The 21748-nt window shown below is 35.9% G+C and overlaps 2 protein-coding genes across 4 annotated transcripts; both read right to left on the bottom strand.

Annotated features, from left to right (window-relative positions):
* Positions 1–2506: 2506 nt before the first annotated feature.
* Positions 2507–6536, bottom strand: LOC113286963 (protein RAE1-like). 3 transcript variants are annotated; one of them, XM_026535619.1, is made up of 12 exons: positions 6486–6536; positions 6183–6257; positions 5995–6081; positions 5800–5877; positions 5498–5691; positions 5044–5185; positions 4880–4960; positions 4334–4462; positions 4103–4180; positions 3455–3526; positions 3117–3197; positions 2507–2988 (listed from the first exon to the last, which is right to left on the bottom strand). In XM_026535619.1, the coding sequence occupies exons 2-12, from the start codon at positions 6231–6233 to the stop codon at positions 2941–2943; spliced, it is 1041 nt and encodes a 346-aa protein (XP_026391404.1). In that variant the 5' UTR covers positions 6234–6257; positions 6486–6536; the 3' UTR covers positions 2507–2940. The 3 variants fall into 3 exon arrangements, with proteins under 3 accessions (XP_026391404.1, XP_026391403.1, XP_026391402.1); XM_026535618.1 differs by lacking the exon at positions 6486–6536 and adding an exon at positions 6341–6433; XM_026535617.1 differs by lacking the exon at positions 6486–6536 and having other exon boundaries at positions 6183–6432.
* Positions 6537–7678: 1142 nt separating this feature from the next.
* On the bottom strand, positions 7679–11724 carry LOC113286962 (transcription factor TGA1-like). Its single transcript, XM_026535615.1, has 10 exons — positions 11388–11724; positions 11103–11215; positions 10775–10941; positions 10602–10676; positions 10360–10419; positions 10191–10268; positions 9719–9779; positions 8701–8972; positions 8246–8473; positions 7679–8158 (listed from the first exon to the last, which is right to left on the bottom strand). Exons 3-10 carry the CDS (start codon positions 10931–10933, stop codon positions 8006–8008), a joined length of 1086 nt encoding a protein of 361 aa, XP_026391400.1. The 5' UTR covers positions 10934–10941; positions 11103–11215; positions 11388–11724; the 3' UTR covers positions 7679–8005.
* Positions 11725–21748: the final 10024 nt, after the last annotated feature.

Below are 21748 nucleotides of genomic sequence, written 5' to 3'. Positions count from 1 at the left end.
ATATACTTGGATCTTGGTAAACTATTGAGAAACTTCTTTACCAGTTTATCTTCATCAATGGATTGTCCAAGTGACGCAGCTTTTGAGGCTATCTCTGATAGCTTTCTTGCTAAGTTATCAATAGTATCAGTGTCTTTCATCTTCACTCTTTCAAATTCAGACATTAAGGTTTGCAGACGGGCTTCTTTAACTCGATCAGCTCCGAGATTACGTGCCTTTATTGCACCCAAATTTTCTTTGAAGTTTCCTGTTCACCAACTTGTAGAACAAGACATTCTGGTATTGCTTAAAAGAGTAATCCAATGGCAACATTGTTTTTGTCTGGGTCCAATGTACCAGGATCAATTGTTTCCCAAACTTTGTAGATTTTCATCGGTACCTTCATTCTCATGGCCCATACTGTGTAGTTTGTGGCGTTGAGGATTGGAACTTGTATTGATGGTGGCGTGAACTGTTTTACACCCACAATGGTGGTTTCGTTTTCCATGGCTCAGAAACAAGCTCTGATACCAATTAATGGCAACTGCAAGATGAAACTTAGCTTATATAAAGACAACTCTCTTTATTGATGTTTAGAAATTAAATCTCTCAAAACTAAACACAAGCTCTAATCTTGCTCATATGATCAACCACAACTTTGGTGATCATATATATAGAACTATGAATTCCTTTTCCTAGTCCTATTACCTTATTACATGTCTTTCCTTTTCTTAGAACTTAGCTAGCTCCTAATTCTTAGAACTTCATGTATTTCCTATTCTTATCCTAACCAACTTGTTAGTGATTTCTATATTGAAGATTAACCAACACATATTGGGTCTCGGGAAAATCACGTTAAGAATAAGCTCTTCAACTTTACGTTTTATCAAGGTAGTAATCCATTCCCTCACCAGGTTTCCATCAAAGTGTCTACTGTCAAGATTGAGACAAAATTTCTGTATAGTCGATATGTTGTTAATAGAAAACAATGTACTGTCCAAAGAATCCATAAACCTATCGGTAAGCTTCTGTAGCTTCGCATCACTGGTTGTTTCTAGAGGAAATTTAGCAATAGATCGCCACTCACGAAAATCAAAAACCGGAATAGATACCCATAGATTTTTCCAGTCGAAACAGCACATTTGGTTGGAAGAAATGAGAGTACATGATGAATTAAAGATTCGGGCAGTTTACTAATCCTATCCTCTCCCACGGCCTCCGTATGTTGTTGTTGATGATGTTTCTAAATAACAAGATTTACAATAATCAAAAATATAGCTAAGTAATCATGTTAATACACATAATAAAGCAAGAACAAGACTAGCTTGAATATATTACCTCGATTGTGATTTGATGAGTTTCTTCCTCTTTTTGTTTCTAGCTGCCGCGCGTTCATTCCAACTTTGTTTCACAATGTAATCTTCTTTTACGTGAAACTGAACTGATTCTAGGGTTTCCCTTAATAATAAAAAAATCTACTATGATTTATGTGACTGAGGAAGATTTTCTCTATAACTTCCGGGCAGTAGGTATTCTGGCCCCTAAAAGTATACAAGTCATGCAGAGTAATTAAGGTGTTTTCTTGCCATGCATGTTGATTCCCTCTGGAGGGCAATTGCAAAGGTCCCTGTATATACTTTTCTCACTTGAGAATTAATTTGTTAAGATTGTGCTTTACTTTTAAAGGCGGTTAGATTTGCTGCATTATTATATTAGCTCCAGTTTACTACGGTGGACTCGTGGAACAGCTGTTGCAGTTGTTGTTATGTACGGTATAACAAGCCCGGAATCCTTCGACAAGGCACAGTACTGGGTCATGGTGTTCTCTCTCGGAAATTTTGAATTTAGCACGAAAAAATGGAGCATGCTGACAGTGAAGATAATATAATGGAGAAAATAGTACTAGGGAGGGTACTTGGTCTAAATTTCACTTCTAACCGTCAAAGGAGGCTCTTATGCAAGGTATACCGCCTTCCCAGTTGCGCATCTATTTATTTACTCTATAAAGCCAAAAAAAAATGTCAAAAATACTGCAACATTGGCTGATGAGGCCCATGAAACTTAAGGTCAACTGTTAACACCGGCAAAAGAAACCTCAGGTTTCACTTACAGACATCAAAATTGTTCTTTTGGCTCGATGTGGAGAAGGTTAGGTCACTAGCAAATTTGTACTACAATCCATTGTTGGCATTCTCAATGTTAATCCAGCACATTTACTGAATTTGTGAACAATATTCAACTTCAAGCCTCTGTGCTCTGGCCCGGTGTACTACTGTCAACACTGACAGGCATTCCCTTGTTCAATCTCAGTTGTTGAATAGTGTAAACTAGAATAACTGCCTGTAATGTAAAAGCAGATACCCTGATGGCAAATTTCAGGCTTGGCTTTAAAAATGTGTATCAGGTAACCTTTGTAACTTAATTTCTTTCAGACATTGGCTTGCTAGATTCTACTACTGTAAAATTGAAATTTGGTATACTGCAAGCCAGGAGATAATATATCATTGAGCTCCTTCTATTTTAGTTCACAGCATAAACTGAACATTAATTCTGGCCCCCAAAAGTGTGTTCTTATGATCCAAAAACAAGAAGCAATCATAGGACACTGGGCGTCTTATGATCGAAAAACAGGAAGCAGTAATGTGAGACTAACTTGTTTACTCTATAAAGCTAAAAATGTCAGAAATTGCTGTAACACAGGCCGACTCAGCCTAAGAAACGTAAGGACAACTGTTAACACCGGCAAAAGGCTTTATACCATTCCGATAAGAACAGAGAGACTGCTGACAGAAAGTAAACTTCTTAACCAGATGTGAAGACCGGTACTTGGACCAAAAGGTAAAAAAATAAATTATCACCAATTTACAAAAGAAAAAAAGCAATGAACACCAGAGGTCCCTTTTGCTTCCCAACAGTCACGACCACTATCAATCTACCATCCACATGTACTAAGCAGTAGCTTCATTTTCTACCAGTCCCAACTCGTGGCTTCCCTTTAACCTCGGATTCCTTCAATCAAATTTTTTTGTCAATTAGCTTTCAAAAGAAAAGAAAATACAGATCTATGCAAGGTGTCTCTAGCTACTCTTCCGCACTTGCAATGATCATCACTGAGAAACAAAGAAGAAGAAAAATACCTGTGGCAAGTGGAGGAAAATGGTCGACTTTGCAGTAGCTGGATTGTGATTTTCTGCACCCTTGCTCCAGTCATAACACACCTATACACAGAACGAAAAGGAAACCATAAGCATTCTTTGATAGAACAACAAGTTCATGGCTATTTCAGAAAAATCCTGTATGAGGTATATCAACATAATGGTAATTATAAGTTATTTAACCTGGTTACATATCAACATAATGATGCGCATAAGTTAATTCAAATAGTGTTCATAACATACTCCAAAGACGGGAGATACAGGAGATGAACTGAAAGAGAATTGAAAAATTCGAAAAATCCTGCTCTAGAATTGCTTACCGCATATGCATATATTGAACCATCACTGTTGAATGCACTGCAAGGAATGGGAGCATTGCACCTAGACAAGGCCTGGAAAAGTAGATAAAGAGTTGATGAGTGAAGCATATGTGTAACATTTAAGCCAACACCTTCGGGAGCTCACTAATTCAAGTAAATCAACGAACTCCACGTATTTTGCCAAATAAAGAATATTTAAGCCAAACTCATGGAAGATTTAACACCTTAACACGTGATATTTTAGACAATTCGATCAAATGGTCATTGACTAACTAGGGGGTAGTTATCTAACTAATGCCAATAATACTACGTTCCTACTCAGGCATGTCATAAGCAAACAAGGATACCTACAGGTTTTAGCATGCTATTTTTCAGTTATTTCTGCAAACATCCATACTAATTTACACCCAGTATAAACATCCATGCGAAAAAATTTCTCTGCAATATAACAGTATCAAACTACTTTGAACCTTTCAAGCTGATAAAACAAAAAACGACGAAACCAGCAAGATGCACACACACTTTTAACGTTATGGGCACAAACTTTTAGCATGAACAGGCAAATTGAACGCACAAACTTTTAAAGTAATGATTAACATCAACAACATAAGACCAATGTAAGCAAACCATAAAGACAGTTAGACAAACCTTGAGTCTCTGTTTGCTATCCTTGTCCCAAAAATTGAACGCACCATCTGATCCAGCTGTTGCAAATGTGTGATGAACCTGCAATGACCACGTAAATTTATCAGGCAAAATTGTGAAAGCTGAAATCCAACCTACTATTAGTTATCTGTATCTCACAAACAACAATAAACAAGGAAACTTAAGAAACATGACATAGCATATCTATTGACAGTTAGCGTCCAAGTATCTTACAGGATGAAAATTTAATGCATTCACTGAGTATATCTCCTGTCCCTCCCTGTGGCATTTGAAGGTGAAGTTTTTCGCCTGCAAAGTTTCATCCAAATGATGGACACCAACTCTGCCCTCAATTGAGCCAACCTATGTAGAGAAAGAAATTTTTTAGTTAGTCAGGACATGTAACAGAATTTCATCAAAAATGAAACAACTAGAGGATAAAGCAAAGTAGAAACTATTGAACAAGTGAAAAGTTAAGGAACATAAAGGAATGTAGTAATAAAACAACATGAAGGGTAAATGACTTCCTTTTTCCCTTTTCATATGTAATAAGCTGGGAACACTGAAGGTAGATCTCATACAATTGGTAGTTGGAATTGAAACGAAGGAATCATGAAGTCAAAATGTGAACCACAAAGTCATATGTCGAACCTAATGTTTGACTAACTACATTTTCAGTAACCAGCCACACTGAAGAAAACTAACAAGAATAGTGAAAACCTTAACCAACTACACAAAATGAAACATAATGGCATAAGAAAATAAAAGCCTGATACTTACAAGAAAACCTTGCTGATCTGGGAATGCAGCAACGCATCTAGTTTGATACTTCAAGGGTGATTGAATTCTCTTAAACTCCTCCTGTTAATATCCGAAACTCTTATTCCCCTGAGATTTGATTACCAAAACATCTAAATTTGTGCTATACTACTAAATAACTTTACCTGAGGTTTGTTAAGGTTAAAAACAATCAGATTTCTGTCTGCGGTTCCAACAACCATCAGAGGATATTTGACAGAGAGTGAGTAACAACGTTCTGGAAGCTGTTGTGTGTGGACCGGCGTTTGCTGCCTAAGGTCCCAGTACCTGAATCAATTAAGCATAAAACTTATGAGACATTATTCAAATAAAAATGAAAATGAGAGAGCTAGTCGACAGGAATCTAGGAATCAGTATTACAAGTACATGGAATGGAGTGCACAAAATTGATCACAGTTGTCAAGACATCCTAATCTTACTTAGCTTACACTGATGAATCACTAACTTTGTTCGCCATTGAAACTACAATATTGCGACTAGGCAGTGCACAAAAGATTATAAGGGTTATATAAGTGAATTTAATCCTAATCTAAGGTATGTCTAAATTATAAGGGTTATATAAGTGAATTTAATCCTTACTTGAGGGTCTTATCCCAGCTTCCTGTGGCCAAAAGATTCATCTCCGGTATCCAAGCAACTTCTTTAACAGGTGCATCATGCATAGCAACAGTGACAGGTTGACCATTAGACATCAATGGCCACATCTTTACTTGTTTATCACACCCTCCCGAGAAAACAGTCATTCCATCATCTTTCCATGCCGAACACAAAACCTACACCAGACAAGCATACCAACATTCAACATTCAAGCAACATTTCAACCAAGAAACAAGCAACCAGCATTTCAGAAATCAATCACAATAGAATCAAGATGTCATTACCGGTTGGTCATGACTAATTGCTGCTTTTGCCACACTTCCTGTATTAGCTCCTGATCTTTGTATTTCCCAACATCTAACCTGTAAATTCCATCAACGCAATCCAAATTTAAGCATTCATTCCTTCATTATCCAACAAAACCACACACACAAGTGGAAATCAAGGGTAAACAAAATCGAAAAACAACCAAAACGAACCTGATTATCCCAAGAAGTAGCAACAAGATAGTTGCCTTTAGGACTAAAACAAAGACTGGATATAGAATCAGTAGGTGGTTGAACAACCTACAAAATCACAACATCAAACACACAGTATCAGAAACTTCACCATTCTCCATTACAAACCAAAACAACAACATTAAGAAAAAGATTATCAGAAAAATTACCTCATATGATTTATTAGGGTTTTGATTGGTAAGTCCACCGATGCCAGCCATTGTGTTAATCTACTCAAACAAAACCTAAAAACCAGAAATAAATCAATTAAAAGCCAAAATCCAAACAAAAGAAATCAAGAAATCGAACTTTACTGATTCCGACTAACTATTTTACAAATTGAACAACGGCAACACAACGATGTGATGATGAATGAGATGATAAACACAGAGATATGATTAGGTTTGATGAACCCTAAAATTTAACCAAGACCTAGAAAAGAAAAGGTAGAAAGCGAGAGGGTTTTACAGTACCTGAGAGAGAGAGAGAGAGAGAGAGAGAGAGAGAGAGAGAGAGAGAGCGGGCGGGCGGGCGGGCGGGACTAGATTTGTGTTTCAAGAGAGGGAATGGGGAAGAAGAATAAGGGGGTGGACAAAGTAGATTTATATACTGTATTCTTAGCTTAGCGTTTGGCAAACGCGCGTATTTTTTAGCTCTGTTTGTAAGTAGAGAGATACAAATACGGTATACGGTATCTGTATTTTTTTTTTCCGTTTTCATGACGAGATTGGTGCTGATCCAACTGAAACTTCTAACCCGTTTTTTTGTTTTTCCATTTTGAAGTCTCAAGTCTCAACGGGTAGTTCACTAGCTGATTCAGTTGCCTTTCAAAAAAAAAAAACTAGCCTGATTCAGTCTCAACTGTTCACCACAATGCACTAGCATATCGAGTTGACCCATACACCTTTTAGAGATGTGGCTTGATCTGGATTGTGCATGCCACAATAATAATCGATAATGAAATACAAATTTTCTCGAGTTATGTTTTAGTTGATCAAACAGGATGCTAGTTGTTTCTTGTCTGAATCTATATCTGAATCTAACTTGTTTAATCCGACTCAAAACTTTTTACTCAATTGTAGGGTCATAGACTTTGAATCTATTAGAACTTCTGATTTCTGAATGCTAGTCAGATATGTGCCGAGTCCACTACAAAATTGTAGCTGACACAAATACTTCTGAGACAAACATCAAAGCACGAAACAAAATGAAAAACAAACGATTTGAAAGACACGAAACATCAGACTACACAAGATGTTGAGTCAAAGTTGTAGAGAGTGTTCATTTTTTGCTGACTAGGTGTCTAGATCTGACTCATATCTGCACGAGTCAGATATCAGACCTTCTCAGACCTAACCTCTGAATCAGGGACATGGGACCAAGCAACTAACTCAAAAATATGAGTCAGTTGAGTCAGATCTGACTCAAAAAACAACATTGGGACAGATCCTGACTCAGAAAACAACATTGGGACAGATCCAGATGAATTGGGTGATTTCAGTTAGAATCAAACGAGTCGGATCCAAAAAAAAATAAAAAATGATGTCATTGTTTTGTGTTGCAAATCCAAGTATTTAACTCAGTCGCTCCAGACAGTCGTATCACAGAATCTGGATAACGTTTCTTCGAGAACTCAGGAAGCCCTCCAAAATTCCAAATAGCAGCATTACCAATTCCCAAACTAAATTCAATATTATAACCTAATTACAGTACACAAATATGATATGATACACAACATGCATTACCAATAAGCTACATCAAACAAAACCTACTTACTCTCTATGAGAGCCATAGAGTTGTACAGTATTTTTCATATTTACAGCTTCCTTCTAATCTGGGATCCGATTTTTTAAGTTTAGCAGTTTCGACTGATAATGGATGCTAAGAATAATGGTAACACTATAACAACGAGGATCTGAATCTATGATGAGAAAAATCTAGCAGCATTGCCGAGCTAGATTATAGTCCCAGCAAAAATCTTACGGTTTTACCGTTAGGATGCTTCTCGAGGGCGGGCAGCCCATAGAGAGCTCAGGGCACGAAGACGCTGGAAATAGTCGCCTAATGCAAGTAAACCTCGAGCAGCTTGACGGGTTGTCAGAATTCGGGACATTTGTTGCAGAGTTTGTTGTCGGAGATGGTCTGCCTGTTTGCAGGACACCAAGTCTTATTAAGTTTTGTTAAAGAGACAACTAAGTAAAGGGAGGATTTACGTATACATTGATATATATACCTGGTCCACGAAGCTCACAAGAGCTTCCAACTCGACCATCGCAGCAGACATATTAGACACATAGTTTCCTTCAGGCAAAGAATTGGCTGCAAGTGCTAGAGAAAGCGAGTTCTGAAGTTTATCCATCCCTTGAGAAAGAGCATCTTCAGCTTGTTGAGATGAATGTTGCAGGTTATATACTTCTAAAAGTTGTTGGTCCGACAGTGGTTCTATATGTGGTTTGAGAACCTGAACTCAACATACAAAAAACAAAGTCTAATTAAGCAAATGTTACCTAGAAATTAGAAGTAAACTCAGTCTCTCACAATAAGAAAAAAGATGACAAACTAAACTGGGGGAGGACATAAAGAACTACTAACTACTAAGATAGAGTGAGAGTGATTATTCAGGGTACACTCAAAGACGTGAAGAATGAACCACTGAGGTATAAATCAATAAAAGGAGCGAGCTATCACCTTCAGAAGTTCCGACGGACGGAATCCTCCAATCCATAGAAAAAAACGTTCTGCGGACGTTTTCCACATGCCAGACATCAAGTAGAAGACATCCGACTTTGCAACAGTACCTTTCATGCGGAAAAGTTCATAGTAATGGTTCATGCCGTTTTCAACAAGCATGCGCAGTTCTATATCACTAACTGAAGCTTGCAGAGCGTTTCTTAATTCAGAAGTCCGCCGATTTTGTTCTTCAACCCAGTGTCCATACTCCATTTCAAAAGCAGCAACCCCTGCAAAAGAAATAATATTTAGAGATTTACCTTTTAATAATTAGGACCAAGCAGTAATAAGAGTGTAATGTAGTGAGAACAGAAATTCACAGAGTTCTCATTCTAAGTGAATTAATTTTTGGCATCTCAAAGACATGGACAGTAGTTCAACTTTCTCTTAAGTTTAACATCGGATCTTATAAGTTTATGGAAAATCAGTCCAAATAAGGACAAAACTGTAAGATCGTGGAAACAAATTCTTGTTTTACCATGGCTGCTATGCTATAGATACTTAAGTGTTAGAGGAATTTTCTGTTTCAAAAAGTAGAATGGAAGTTTATTTTCTTTGTAAGGAGCGTAGAATGGACCTCTGCCACTAAGCCAATTTGACGACATCCAGAAAGAATTATAAGGCAATAAAATTCATTAGTGTGTACAGATTAGAACAATAGGTTCTTGGAATTCTAAGAATTCTAAGGAATTGAAGGATCTCAGCACAAAATAATTAACAATACACAAACTAAATCAAGTGAGAAAAACATAAACAGCTTAGAGCATTTGTAAAAACAAAGTGGGGTATGATTGATGCTACAGGTGTTCAGTACTTGACTTCGACTCAGGTGTAGAGCATGAAACTCTTCATCTAAAATTTGATGAATAGCATTATGCGCTTAACAGATGTTTAAAATTAAAAAGATATTAAAAATAACATTCATAGCATCTCCTTTAAACATTATGTCTATCTCAATGCAGGTCAAACAACAAACCTGAGTTTACAGTTCCTGACAACCCTAGATTACTAGTATCTACACCACCTACATATGCACCCTGCAGTAAATCATACATTGTTATATCATCAGTTAAATAAGTTAAACGTCTAGGTGGTGCTGGATATACTGCAAGTTTTCATGAATATTGTCAACCAACACTAGATCTGAATGCGCTTTGATTGAGGGGGGTATGATGCAATCATTAGAGTAATTTGGGTTTGGACTCTACAAATTTGGTAGAACAGTTGTGAAAATTTGTAGTTTTTCAAACCTACACAAATTCACACCCACTTCTACGAAATTTCATAGGTCTCATTACCAATAATCATTCTGATGATTGCACCTACAATCAAATCACATTTTAACCAAAATTTGGCAGAGAATCAGTAAAAACTCAGCAGCATATCAAGCACAGCTTCATTTTACTCATCAACTAAGAGGCAATGGAAGAAAAAAAATCTCCACAAACCTGTTGTCTAGCTCTGCCAAGCTCCTGTTCAATTTGTGTCAACTTCAACCGACTAGTTTCCAATTGTTGAACATAGGCCTATCAAAATAACCGATAAAAGTTGTTAGTCTCAGGTAACCAAAGGCAACTAATTTATTCACCGGAACTGCTCTTAAATGTTTCATCCTACCTTTTTCCGCAAACGACTTTTCCGTGCAGCTTCACGATTTTGTGCAAGCCGTCTTAGTACCTGTACGTATAATTATCATTCGTTTAAAAAGACTAAACTGAAACGAAACTTATCTAAGCAATGTGAGGTAGAATTTGCACAACCTAATTCCAAATCACTAGTCAGCATATTGTCAATCAGAATTTATTCTAAGTAAGTACGGATGACACGAATTAAAGAAACAATCAACACAGTTGGTTTACCTTCTCAACGGGCTTGCTTGCTTCCTGATCATACTTTTTCGAAGATCCTATTGTTCCATTAGAATTATCCTCGGACTGAAAAATTTGCATTAAACAAATGAGATTCAAATGTAAAACATTCTTATCACCCCAATGTCTAATCGCCATACAAAAGTAGAGTTCCGAAATCCCACCTTGTTATCAAGTTTACCATCGTCCTCCAAAACCGCCGACACACATGTATTTGGACTTGTATCAGCCCTAAATGGATTCCCCCACATATTAACCTGGTGAGATTGTTGATATATACCCATAGTTCCAGAAGTTGCGAACTGAGTTGTCGGAGAGCTCATACTGTAAACTAAGAACACACAAATCAAAAGCTCATTAGCTCGAAACTCATTTCCCCTATACAAAACAGTCAGTTGGTGAATAATTTGGAAAGAATATTGACTTAAATGTCTTACACCAACTTAAACGAGTATCATCTATGACGAAATCCTGACATGAATTAAAACTTACACTATTGAAATCCTTATGTAGAACAATTTGAAACACCATATTGAAGACCAATCCGAGAGCCCAAATTACAAAACATCAGTAACTTATACCACCACCAAATTTCACCTCCAAAACTGTAAAGATTTTGAAAAACAATCCAATTATCAGAAAGGTGAAACCAACTCAAAATGAATAAACCACCAAAGCTATCAAATACTCGATAAAAATCAAATTAAACAAGCATAACATAAACGAATTTTAGTACCTCTACCGACAAATCGAAGTGAAATCTAATTCGAATTATACCTCCAAAATGGCTGAATCAACACTGTTTATCCCAAATTCAGAGTATCCCTGTACCAAATTGAGATAAAAGAAGAAGAACTTCAGTTGATTTCTCCACCAAATGAAATCAGTTCCCGGATTAGATACCAAAACACCGAGAATTTCTTACTTGAGAGCACCAAATAGGAGGAATATTACTCTGATCGAAACCTGATTTACACTTTATTTTATTTTTAATCGAAAATTATTATTCTGTGTGAATTATTTAAAACAGTATCTTGATTTTTGTGCTAATAATTTTTAGTCTCCATAGAAAACAACATTTTCTTCAAAAGATGCTGGAGACTGGAGAGAAATTACTAAACTGCGCTCTAAGTGTTGGTAGGCCTAACCTACGCACACCTCCTCTCTGTATAGCAATTATGATATTCTATGATGTACAGTAGAAGATTCTGATGGCCGTTATTTTACGAGGATAATGAGGTCATAAACATGTTATAGTGACGTCATTATACATGTTTTTGGGTTAATTTTCTGTTGCTATTTTTGGTGATAGAAAAAAAGTTTCTTTTTGTGATGTGATTGGATGAAATTTTCAATTTCCAAACGGATGGACAAGAAATGCAGACTTGTGGTTGTACATTTGACTTTTTTACCTGCCAGTGTGAGCTACATTTTACATACAGCCGCCCACAGTGAAATTGTTTAGGAATCTACTGTAAATCACTTATCCGACTATATTGATCATCCACAAAAAATCTAATCAGAAAAGCAGATGCATTATTGATCGTATCTCTAGCAGAATGACAAAATCACTGTAGAAAAATAACTTATCATCGTTCCAACTCTATGAATGTCATCTATAATTGTTCATGAATCATGATATCAATCGGTATTCATGCGCGCAAGAGCATAACTGTGAAAGAGATGGATATGTAAAATCTGAAAGTTGGAACCATAATGAAATGAAATTGATCTACATGATTGATGTTTTAACAACTACAACTTACTATATGCAAGAATGATCAAGATCAGCTGATTTCCTACCTCTTGACACACAGCGGATCAGAAACTTCTCCTTAGCTTTTTAATATCTCTGAGTTGGCAGAAAGAAGAGTACACTGCTGTCTGTTAATGAGCACATATGTTGAGTTTATTGGCTACTAAAAAGAGAGAAGAGAGTATTTGAGTTTGAGTACTAGTCAAGCTTAACAAGTATATTAATTTCCATTCATTCATGAAAAGAATCTTTGAAATGATATATACTATTCTTTTGAGTGAATATATATATATATATATATTATCTCTGATGGATACCCACTAACAACCACCAAACTAAAGTATGCATGCCCCTCCTCTTTCCTTTTGAATGGGGAGGAAGAAGAAGAAAGGATTTTTGGATTCTTTCAACACATCACTTTGTCTCTTGGGGAAGCTTAATGTTCAATTATACTATGCGCCTACTTTCTCTAATTCTATATACTCTCTTTTCTTTAGGGTTTAAAGTTAGTGCATAAACTATTCTCAAAACAGTATTTATTTTTTATCGAAAGATGATGATGACCCCAAAATGCAAACAAGATAAGATAGTGTAAGCAAGCAAATATGGAATTTTTTAGTGTAAAGTGAAGCTTATAAGTGGATCTAACAAAAAAAATGTTGTTGCTTTTCTAATTTGTTAGGTCATGTAAGTGTGTCACCAATTATATTTCTAGTGCATCAACTTTGTAGTTGTCTGGCTAGGCTTTTTCTCATGTACTGTTGGAGGTGGATGACAATAATTTAGTGGCCTATTCGTATTGCCTATTCCAATGTTTGAGGTAGGATCCCCCACAATCACACACACTGGCTGTACTAGATAGTTGAAAATGTGGGTTCTAGCTAGGTGGATATCATTGAAGTCTATATTGGGTAAAGATACCTTCTCTACGGCACTGATGATTCTGTACAGAAATTTTCTTTAAAGAATTTAAGACAACGCGTAAGCATTAAGTGTATTCAGCTGGAATATTAGTTTCTCTGCTGCTGGTTTCCAACAGTGGGAAATGGAGAGCAGAGAGGATCACTTTATGCAGGTTCCATAAATATCGACATGCAGCAGTGATTAATGATGCATGATGAAGATTCTGCTTCTTCTTCTTACCTTTTCCTCTGAAGGGTCACATCCAACTACTCAGCACGGCAAAGCACAAAACAAATACACTAGTAAGCAAAATATCCCCTCCCGATGACACTATCAAACTCACAAACCACGCATCATTATTTTATGCTATGGCCCTTATACGGATCTCGGATTATTTTGATTTTTTTTACACTGACGACCAGAGGGCTACCCGGGCTAAAGCCCTATGGTCCGTCCCTGCACCCCACAACCTCGCATCTGTCTTTTCCCTACCGTACTCAAAAATTGAAATGTTCTTTTTGGGGACCTAAGATTATTGGGGATGCATTGGATTATGCATATAGGACAGTAAGATAAGGGTGCCTAAGATTTGAGAAATGATTAAGTTACTCTACTTCTAAAAATTGAATTTATCCAAAATGGTGGTGGAATTTGGCATTCCTACAAGGCTGATTTTGTTAATAGATTTACTGATTATTTTTAAATTATGGCCACATTTTTTCCTATAAAACGGAAAACTTTTTCAAATATCTTACATAACAAGTGTTTTCTTTTGAAGTTGTTTATGTTCATAGTGGCAAGAAAAACTTTTACCTTCCTAATTACTTTGAGTGATCTATTATACAAAAAACTTACATGTTTGCCGCCCAAATGATATTGTATCTACTTTCAATACAAATGTCATAGCTTTAATATTTATATCAAAGTTTGAATTGTTTCCGAAATCCGAGATTTGTTTGAATCTTCTTTCTTTAGTATCAGCATATATCTCTATTAGAAGCTTGAAAGTGAGGTGTGAATCACTTTTAGAAAATGATGTGGTACCCGCTCATTCCAGCTCTATTAAAAAGCCTCCTCAGCTCTTACTACTTCTAACTATTTTCTGGTGGTACAATTCCTTCAACCACCCTTAGCTTCAATAATTTTTCCTCCAAAATCAATCATTATTAATCCAACCTTTGAACTAGTCACGGGATCATGCATGGATAAACCTACATTTATCGTTGTTGCCATGTATCCTGAATTATCCTGAGGTAGGCTCTTATATTAGTAACAACAAATAAGTCACCATTCAGTGGGTTATAATACAAGGTTTGCACGATGTCGTATTATTTTTCACATATAATTGTGTATGAATTTTACTATATTACTTGTTGTTACAACACTATTTTGGATTTTGTAAGGACTACAAAAAAACCAACCAAAGGCTACTTGACTAATGGTAGTGGCCTATTCAAATCTTTAGTTGCCTAACAATTTATGCAATTAATGTTAGTTGCCCAGGCGTAGTGGCGTAAGAGGGTGTTGTTTTATGTTTAAAGCAACAAGTTCGCACTGGTTAGTTGGTCCCCATGTCTAAAGCTACTAGTTTGGCTAGTTGGCCGACAGATGTCACCTAATAGGTAAAGTCACTAATTTGTGTAGTCGTCAGGTTATTAGCGAAAATATTAAGGCAACAACTATCTTTTAATTGTTTAATAGATTTTGCATTTAGAGATTCATCTAATGGACAACAACATAAAACCACTGGCTTTTGTAGTAGTCGTTTCATATGCCTAATGGTATAAGACACTTGTTCTTGTCTAGTTGTGGTTTAAGACACTAGTTCTTGTCTAGTTGTTCAATAGGTCACGGGTAAATTATTTCATGCATTTGCAAAAATATATATGCAACTAAGTTTTAGTAGCCAATCTTTTAGGATACAAAGTATCTCTAATAGTCTCTAGTAGCCAAATGGCTAAAAGCTACTACCATTGCAGCAACAACAGTAGCCAACTCATACATGAAACCAACTTCGGAGTTCCTAAACTTAAAGAGCCACTAGCTTTCTAGATTTTAAATAGGTAATGCTACTAACATCTCAAATGGACCGGTGAGAGGGATGATCTGGGCTTGACCGGTGCTACGGACCCAGGCCCGGAAAAAAATTCCATCCGTAAATAACTTCCAAATTTAATGCATTACCAAATATTAATAAATAAATATTAATTGAATTTCTATAATTAACAATAAATACTAAAAAAAGAGATATACTAAAAATAATTTTTTCTAGTGAAACTTTTGTTGCCATTACTGTGGTTGATACCGTTGAGTTGCTTCGCAGCCGCAGCAAGACGTCCTCTTTCAGAATTTTTCTATCGCATGAGGTAAAATGTAAGTTAATATGAAGTTAAGTGTAAGAATGCAGACATATATAAGACAAAATGTTAATAAAAGATCACCCACCCCAACTCTTCAAGTTCAATCTATATATATAACCTTATGGAAAATCTGCCATAACCAAAACCAAACTCTTGTATATGATGTAAGCTACTTTACATCCACATATAATTTATATTCTAAACGAAAAATACAACAAGAAATGATAGCAAGGGTTTGCAAAAAATGAGTTCAGCTGCATTAGAGTGCCCTTGGCAGTGCATTCTTGTTTTCAAACCAATAATGAAGTGCAATTTTAAGATAAAAAAGAAAAGATAACTTGTGTAATGTTTTCCAGTTCCACATATCATACCTAATTGTCCACTCCCATGACTTAAAAAAAAAACATCATATGTAAACAGTAAGCAAATAGATATACCTTGAACGCATCGGTGGTGAAGTTCTCACACATGTGAGCCCAATCACGTTTGTTGGGGAAATCTTTGGGAGGGTGTGCCAAAGCCTCCAAATGGCCATCTGATCCAGCGAACCCATCACCCCAAGCTTTTATGTATGCTAGACGAATTTTGTGCCTGTATGCCTTATAGGCATTCCTCATCACGTCTTTGATCACTTTGACAGCCACTTCATCATCAGGAACGAGAATAAAGTGGTCCTATATGGCCGAAAACAACTTATTAGAGATAGCAACTAAAAAAATTCTAAACTAAGAATAAAATAAGTAACATTAAGTTATTTATACCCGGACATTCTGGATCACTCGGGCAATCTTCTGTTCAGGCATATCATCAAATTTATCATATGTTAGTGGGCAACTGTCCCTTTGCCTTAACCACGACCCAATAGAGTTTATAAGCTCATGTCTATAGTGACCACAAAATTTTTCTTTAAAAACGTACACGCTTACTTTCTCCTTCCCCCTCTTGGCAACCGCAAGATTAGTCGTTTTCTTTCTTGTGGTACGGTGTTCGACCTATTTAAGAAACCAAAGATAGCATACAGGAAAATTATTAGCTAGCCAGAAAAAAACAACATTAAAAAACAAAATGCCTCTCACATAAATATACCATCTTGCAGTGAATAGCCAACTTCTTCATTATTTGCTACAGGAGAATTAGACGCTGATCGCGATCGGTTGGGTTGCGAAAATTTATGGTTTTCAGCTGAAGAATCATGTAGATTGTTCCGCTGTTGTGATCGGCGAGATTGCTGCGAAGATGAACTTCGAAGAGCATTATGCTGTGATTGATGAGATGTTGAACTTTGAATAACTTTTTGTGTTGACCGATGAGATGGCTGAAGAGATGCTTGTGTTCGATTATTATGCAATTGATTTGAACGTTGTTGTATTTCATTCTCTGCGGGAGGTGGTACAGAACGGCGACCTTGAGTTCTCATAGGGCTATGTAGACCATTGTATTCCTTCTCCAGATTTCTGTGTACTCCTGTGCGGTGACCTCTAGGGGATATCCTTGGAGTTTACAGAAAATCATTGTTCAGAGGTGATTCCATTGGATGCACCGCGCATGATATTCCACCATCCCTACTTCTCTCATGCACAGGTGACTCAATTGGTGAACGACTTGGCAGCACAGGACGTGTTCTTCCACCTCCCCTTCCTCCATCCACTGGTGACTCGATCGGTGCATGGCTTGGCAGCACCCGACCTGTTCTTCCAACTCCATTTCCGTCGTGCACCATTGACTGAGCTGCTTGCAAGCGACTGCTAAAGTCATTCAATTGGTGTCCTTGTCCCTCCTTGTTTTTGTCTCCTGCAGTATGACATTTAAGTAAGGCATACATATTAATTGCTAAAATTACCTAACAATACACAACATCGGTTATTGGTTCTATAAGGCAGAATTCAAGAAACATTTGAAAAAATCCCGGCACTCTATTGGGCATCAATCAACAAACACTACACTGTGTACTATTACTTGTCATTGAAAATTATGCAGAAAACGACATGTAAAATTCTAACTCAGTTTACTTGTTCAAAACTGAAAATGTTATTAAGAAAGGAGATTTAGATACAAAAAAAAAAGGTTATTGGTTACCAATAAATTGAGATTGCTGCACATTTCTTGGATTTCCTCCCTGTCGTGTGTACATGGGATTCACAATTGCAGTTGAGGATGCTTTAGCTCTTCGCTTCTGTTCTTTTTGTTTTTTAGTAGTGGATTCTAGAAAACAACCATGCATATTAATCAACACACAACACAAACAGAAAGTTTATGCCTTCATTGAATCATAAGGTTTATTCTTAATTTACCGTATTTTCGGCGCAAGGCGGAATCCCCAAAAAATAGGTCTCGAGCCATATCTGATGAAATAAAAACACCTAAAAATTATTGAGAATAACAAATCCACAGATATATACATTTAAGCACACAATTCAACAACCATTTGATCCGTAAGATAAATCCTCAAAATGTTGACAAAATCAATTTAACCACTAGAATACATATTGAAATCCATTATACCAGTAATTTTTTTAATACCCAGCCATTCGCAAAACTCAATTCATGAAAGGAACAAGTTATAACACTGAGGCGTAAAACTCAATTCATGACAGTATCAAAACAAGAAAAATTTAACCCAAAACATGAAGAAAAAAAACACGAAGATATTCCTTCCAAGATTAATATTCAAAAGAAACATACCAGTAAGAACACAACAACCCGAATTAGATAAGTTCCCTGTCGAAAAAAATACAGAAAAAATCAATTAGGTTTTGATACAAAAAATCAAGCTTAGGGTTTGAAGAGAAAATTGAAAAGAAAATACACCTTCATAAGATGGAGCTGAGATTGGATTGCACTCTTCATGATTTTAGGGATCTTTATATAGCCGAACAGATATACATCAACCGGGAATAATCCCGCCCAAAAAAATTTCAGTTTGAGTTTCATCCCGCTCAAATCAATTTAGGATTAACTGAGAAAAAATTGAATTTTTTTTCTTCGATATCTTCTTTCCAAAAATCTAGAAACCAAGTTTCCCTTTTTCTCTAACGAATTCTCGAACTTTCCCTAATTTTCAGCCAAAATATTTCACGAAATTTTATCCTTCCTTATCTCGGTTCTCTCTGCTGCTGTGATGGAGACGCCCGCCTGTTATATAGAGAAAGTTTGGTGATAATACCACTTACTCAAGATAAAGATAAATGAGTTTATTTTTTTCTATAAATATAGACTAACCGTGATTTTTTCATGGTGAAATCACCATGTGAAACACAAAAATGTGGTACCCACAAAAAATCAAAAGGCCACTTCCTATTGTCTCCCGGTGGATCCCAGGAGTTTCTCTCTTGCGGTGACTTCATGGTGTCTAGCACAGCCGATCTTTTTATTCCTTAAGGATTCTTTAGAATCCCATGAGTGACACGATTCAAGGTCTTGAACCTTCTATGTATCGACTTAATTGAGGTCGAGGGCAATAAATATAAAACATTGTAATACAGTTCCACATTTCTCTCTTTATCTCTTTTTTTTTGTATTATACTAATTTAGTATGTTCATTTAGACTATGATATGTTGGCTACGTGAGCCGGTGATTACACAACAATGCCTTATTTTTATTTTTATTAGTCCGCTTAGGGTTTTTTTTTTTTAGGTTTTGATCACCATAAAGAGAATTAGGCAGATAAAAAGTTCGGAGCAATTGCAAATTACTCTTTCACGTATTGCTCCCGTACAACGATATAGTGAAATGTTTTCAAATTTAAATAGAAAAAGAAATATGTAAAAAAAAATCATGGACCCCAATCCCTTCCCTATCAGGCTACCACTTACATATTCATTAATCTGTCTCTAGCCCAGACCACGATGTTTGAAGCTTGAGTTTTTTATCCTGAATCAATTTTATTTTTAGTATCTGTATGATGCATAGACGTGATGTAAAGTAGTAACTCATACCCTTTCGTTTCAAAAATATAGACTTGTTTCATGTATAATTTGTACGTGAAATCGGCCTATATTTCTGAAACCGAGGGAGTATATATGTTGAGTCATAAACGTAACGTACTCCAGGTTGTTTATGATAAAGGCATCGCGCATGCGCCAGGATCTAATATATACAAAGAAAAACCTTTGTTATGTTTTAGGTTGTGGTGGCAAGATAAACGAAATTGTTATTACACTGTCAGAGAGAGTAAGATAAGAGGTTCTTGAAATTGCTTTTATTCATCCAACCATTAGTAGGGTTCATGATATCTATCATCCGCCATGAAGTTTGGTAAGTACATCCAATTCAATGTAATGTGGAAATAACAAAGTTTGAACATCAACCATTCGTATTTTTTGATCAAGAACAATAACTCTCAATAAAATAAAATGCTGCTTCTTGGATCTGTTTGTAAATTGAGGATAATTAATCTGATTTTGGTACAAACGTTCAAAAATTGAAGTGACCGAGGTACTTCAAAAGTCGTCTGTGATATTTTAAGTTTCGACCATGTTTTCCAATCATTACCAATATCAAATGTTGGACTCTATTGCAATAGATGATCATTAAGGTGATCTTGATCCAGTAGATACACCTTTTGCAAAATCCGATAGATAATCCGATTTTGGTACAAACGTTCAAAAATTTAAGTCACCAAGTAACTTCAAAAGTCGTCTTTGATATTTTAAGTTTCGACCATGTTTTCCAATCATTACCAATATCAAATGTTGGATTACGTTGCAATAGATGATCATTTAGGTGATCTTGATCCAGGAGATACACCTTCTGCAGAATCCGATAGTTAATCCGATTTTGGTACAAACGTTCAAAAATTGAAGTCACTAAGGAACTTCAAAAGTCGTCCGTGAGATTTTAATTTTCGACCATGTTTTCTGATCAATACCAGTATCGAAATCAAATGTTGGACTCTATTGCAATAGATGATCATTTAGGTGATCTTGGTCCATGAGATACACCTTGTGCAACAAATAAGTACTAATTAAATAACCAGATTATTATGAGGATAGTTAATCCGATTTTGGTTCAAACGTACGAAAATTGAAGTCACCAAGGAACTTCAAAAGTCGTCTGTGAGATTTTAATTTTCGACCATGTTTTCCGATCGATACCAATATCAAATGTTGGACTACATTGCAATAGATGGTCATTTAGGTGATCTTGCAGGAGATACACCTTATACGAAAAATAAGTACGTAACAATTAAATAACCTGATTATATGAGGATAGTTAATCGATTTTGGTTCAAACGTACGAAAATTGAAGTCACCGAGGAACTTCAAAAGTTGACAGTGATATTTTAAGTTTCGACCATGTTTTCCGATCGATACCAATAATAAATGTTGGACTACATTGCAATAGATGATCATTTAGGTGATCTTGATCCAGGAGATACACCTTCTGCAGAATCCGATAATTAGTCCGATTTTGGTACAAATGTTCAAAAATTGAAGTCACCAAGGAACTTCAAAAGTCGTCTGTGAGATTTTAATTTTCTACCATGTTTTCTGATCAATACCAATATAGAAATCAAATGTTGACTACATTGTAATAGATGATCATTTAGGTGATCTTGGTCCATGAGATACACCTTGTGCAACAAATAAATAATAATTAAATAACCTGATTATATGATGATAGCTAATCCGATTTTGGTGCAAACGTTCGAAAATTGAAGTCATCGTGAAACTTCAAAAGTCTTCTTTTAGAATTTAAGTTTCGACTATGTTTTCCGATCAATGCCAATATCAAATGTCGGAATACATTGTAATAGATGATCATTTAGGTGGTCTTGGTCCAGGAGATATCTATGGCCTTGTAAATTTTTTGTTATTGGGACTTATCAAATGCACTAATAAAAATAATGCACGTACTAAGAAAGATATGAACATGTCCATCCATCTCATAAAATTGAAAATGTGCTTCAAAAAAAATTAAAAATGTTAAAAAGTTCCAAACTATTCATGATTCAGGTGGTCTCAAGTAATTCATAAGAAACAATGTCGCCTTAAAATACCTTTCAATTCTTGTTTCTTGTAAGTTGATTTATTGTACGGATACTAAAATTTCTGGCAGTCATTAATAATAATAAATACATAAGATCACTTGTATTTGGCTTTTCAATTTCAAAAAAAAA

The sequence above is a fragment of the Papaver somniferum genome, chromosome 6, assembly GCF_003573695.1.
Source record: "Papaver somniferum cultivar HN1 chromosome 6, ASM357369v1, whole genome shotgun sequence".
Taxonomy (NCBI): Eukaryota; Viridiplantae; Streptophyta; class Magnoliopsida; order Ranunculales; family Papaveraceae; genus Papaver; species Papaver somniferum.
This window is presented reverse-complemented; position numbering and strand designations above follow the sequence as displayed.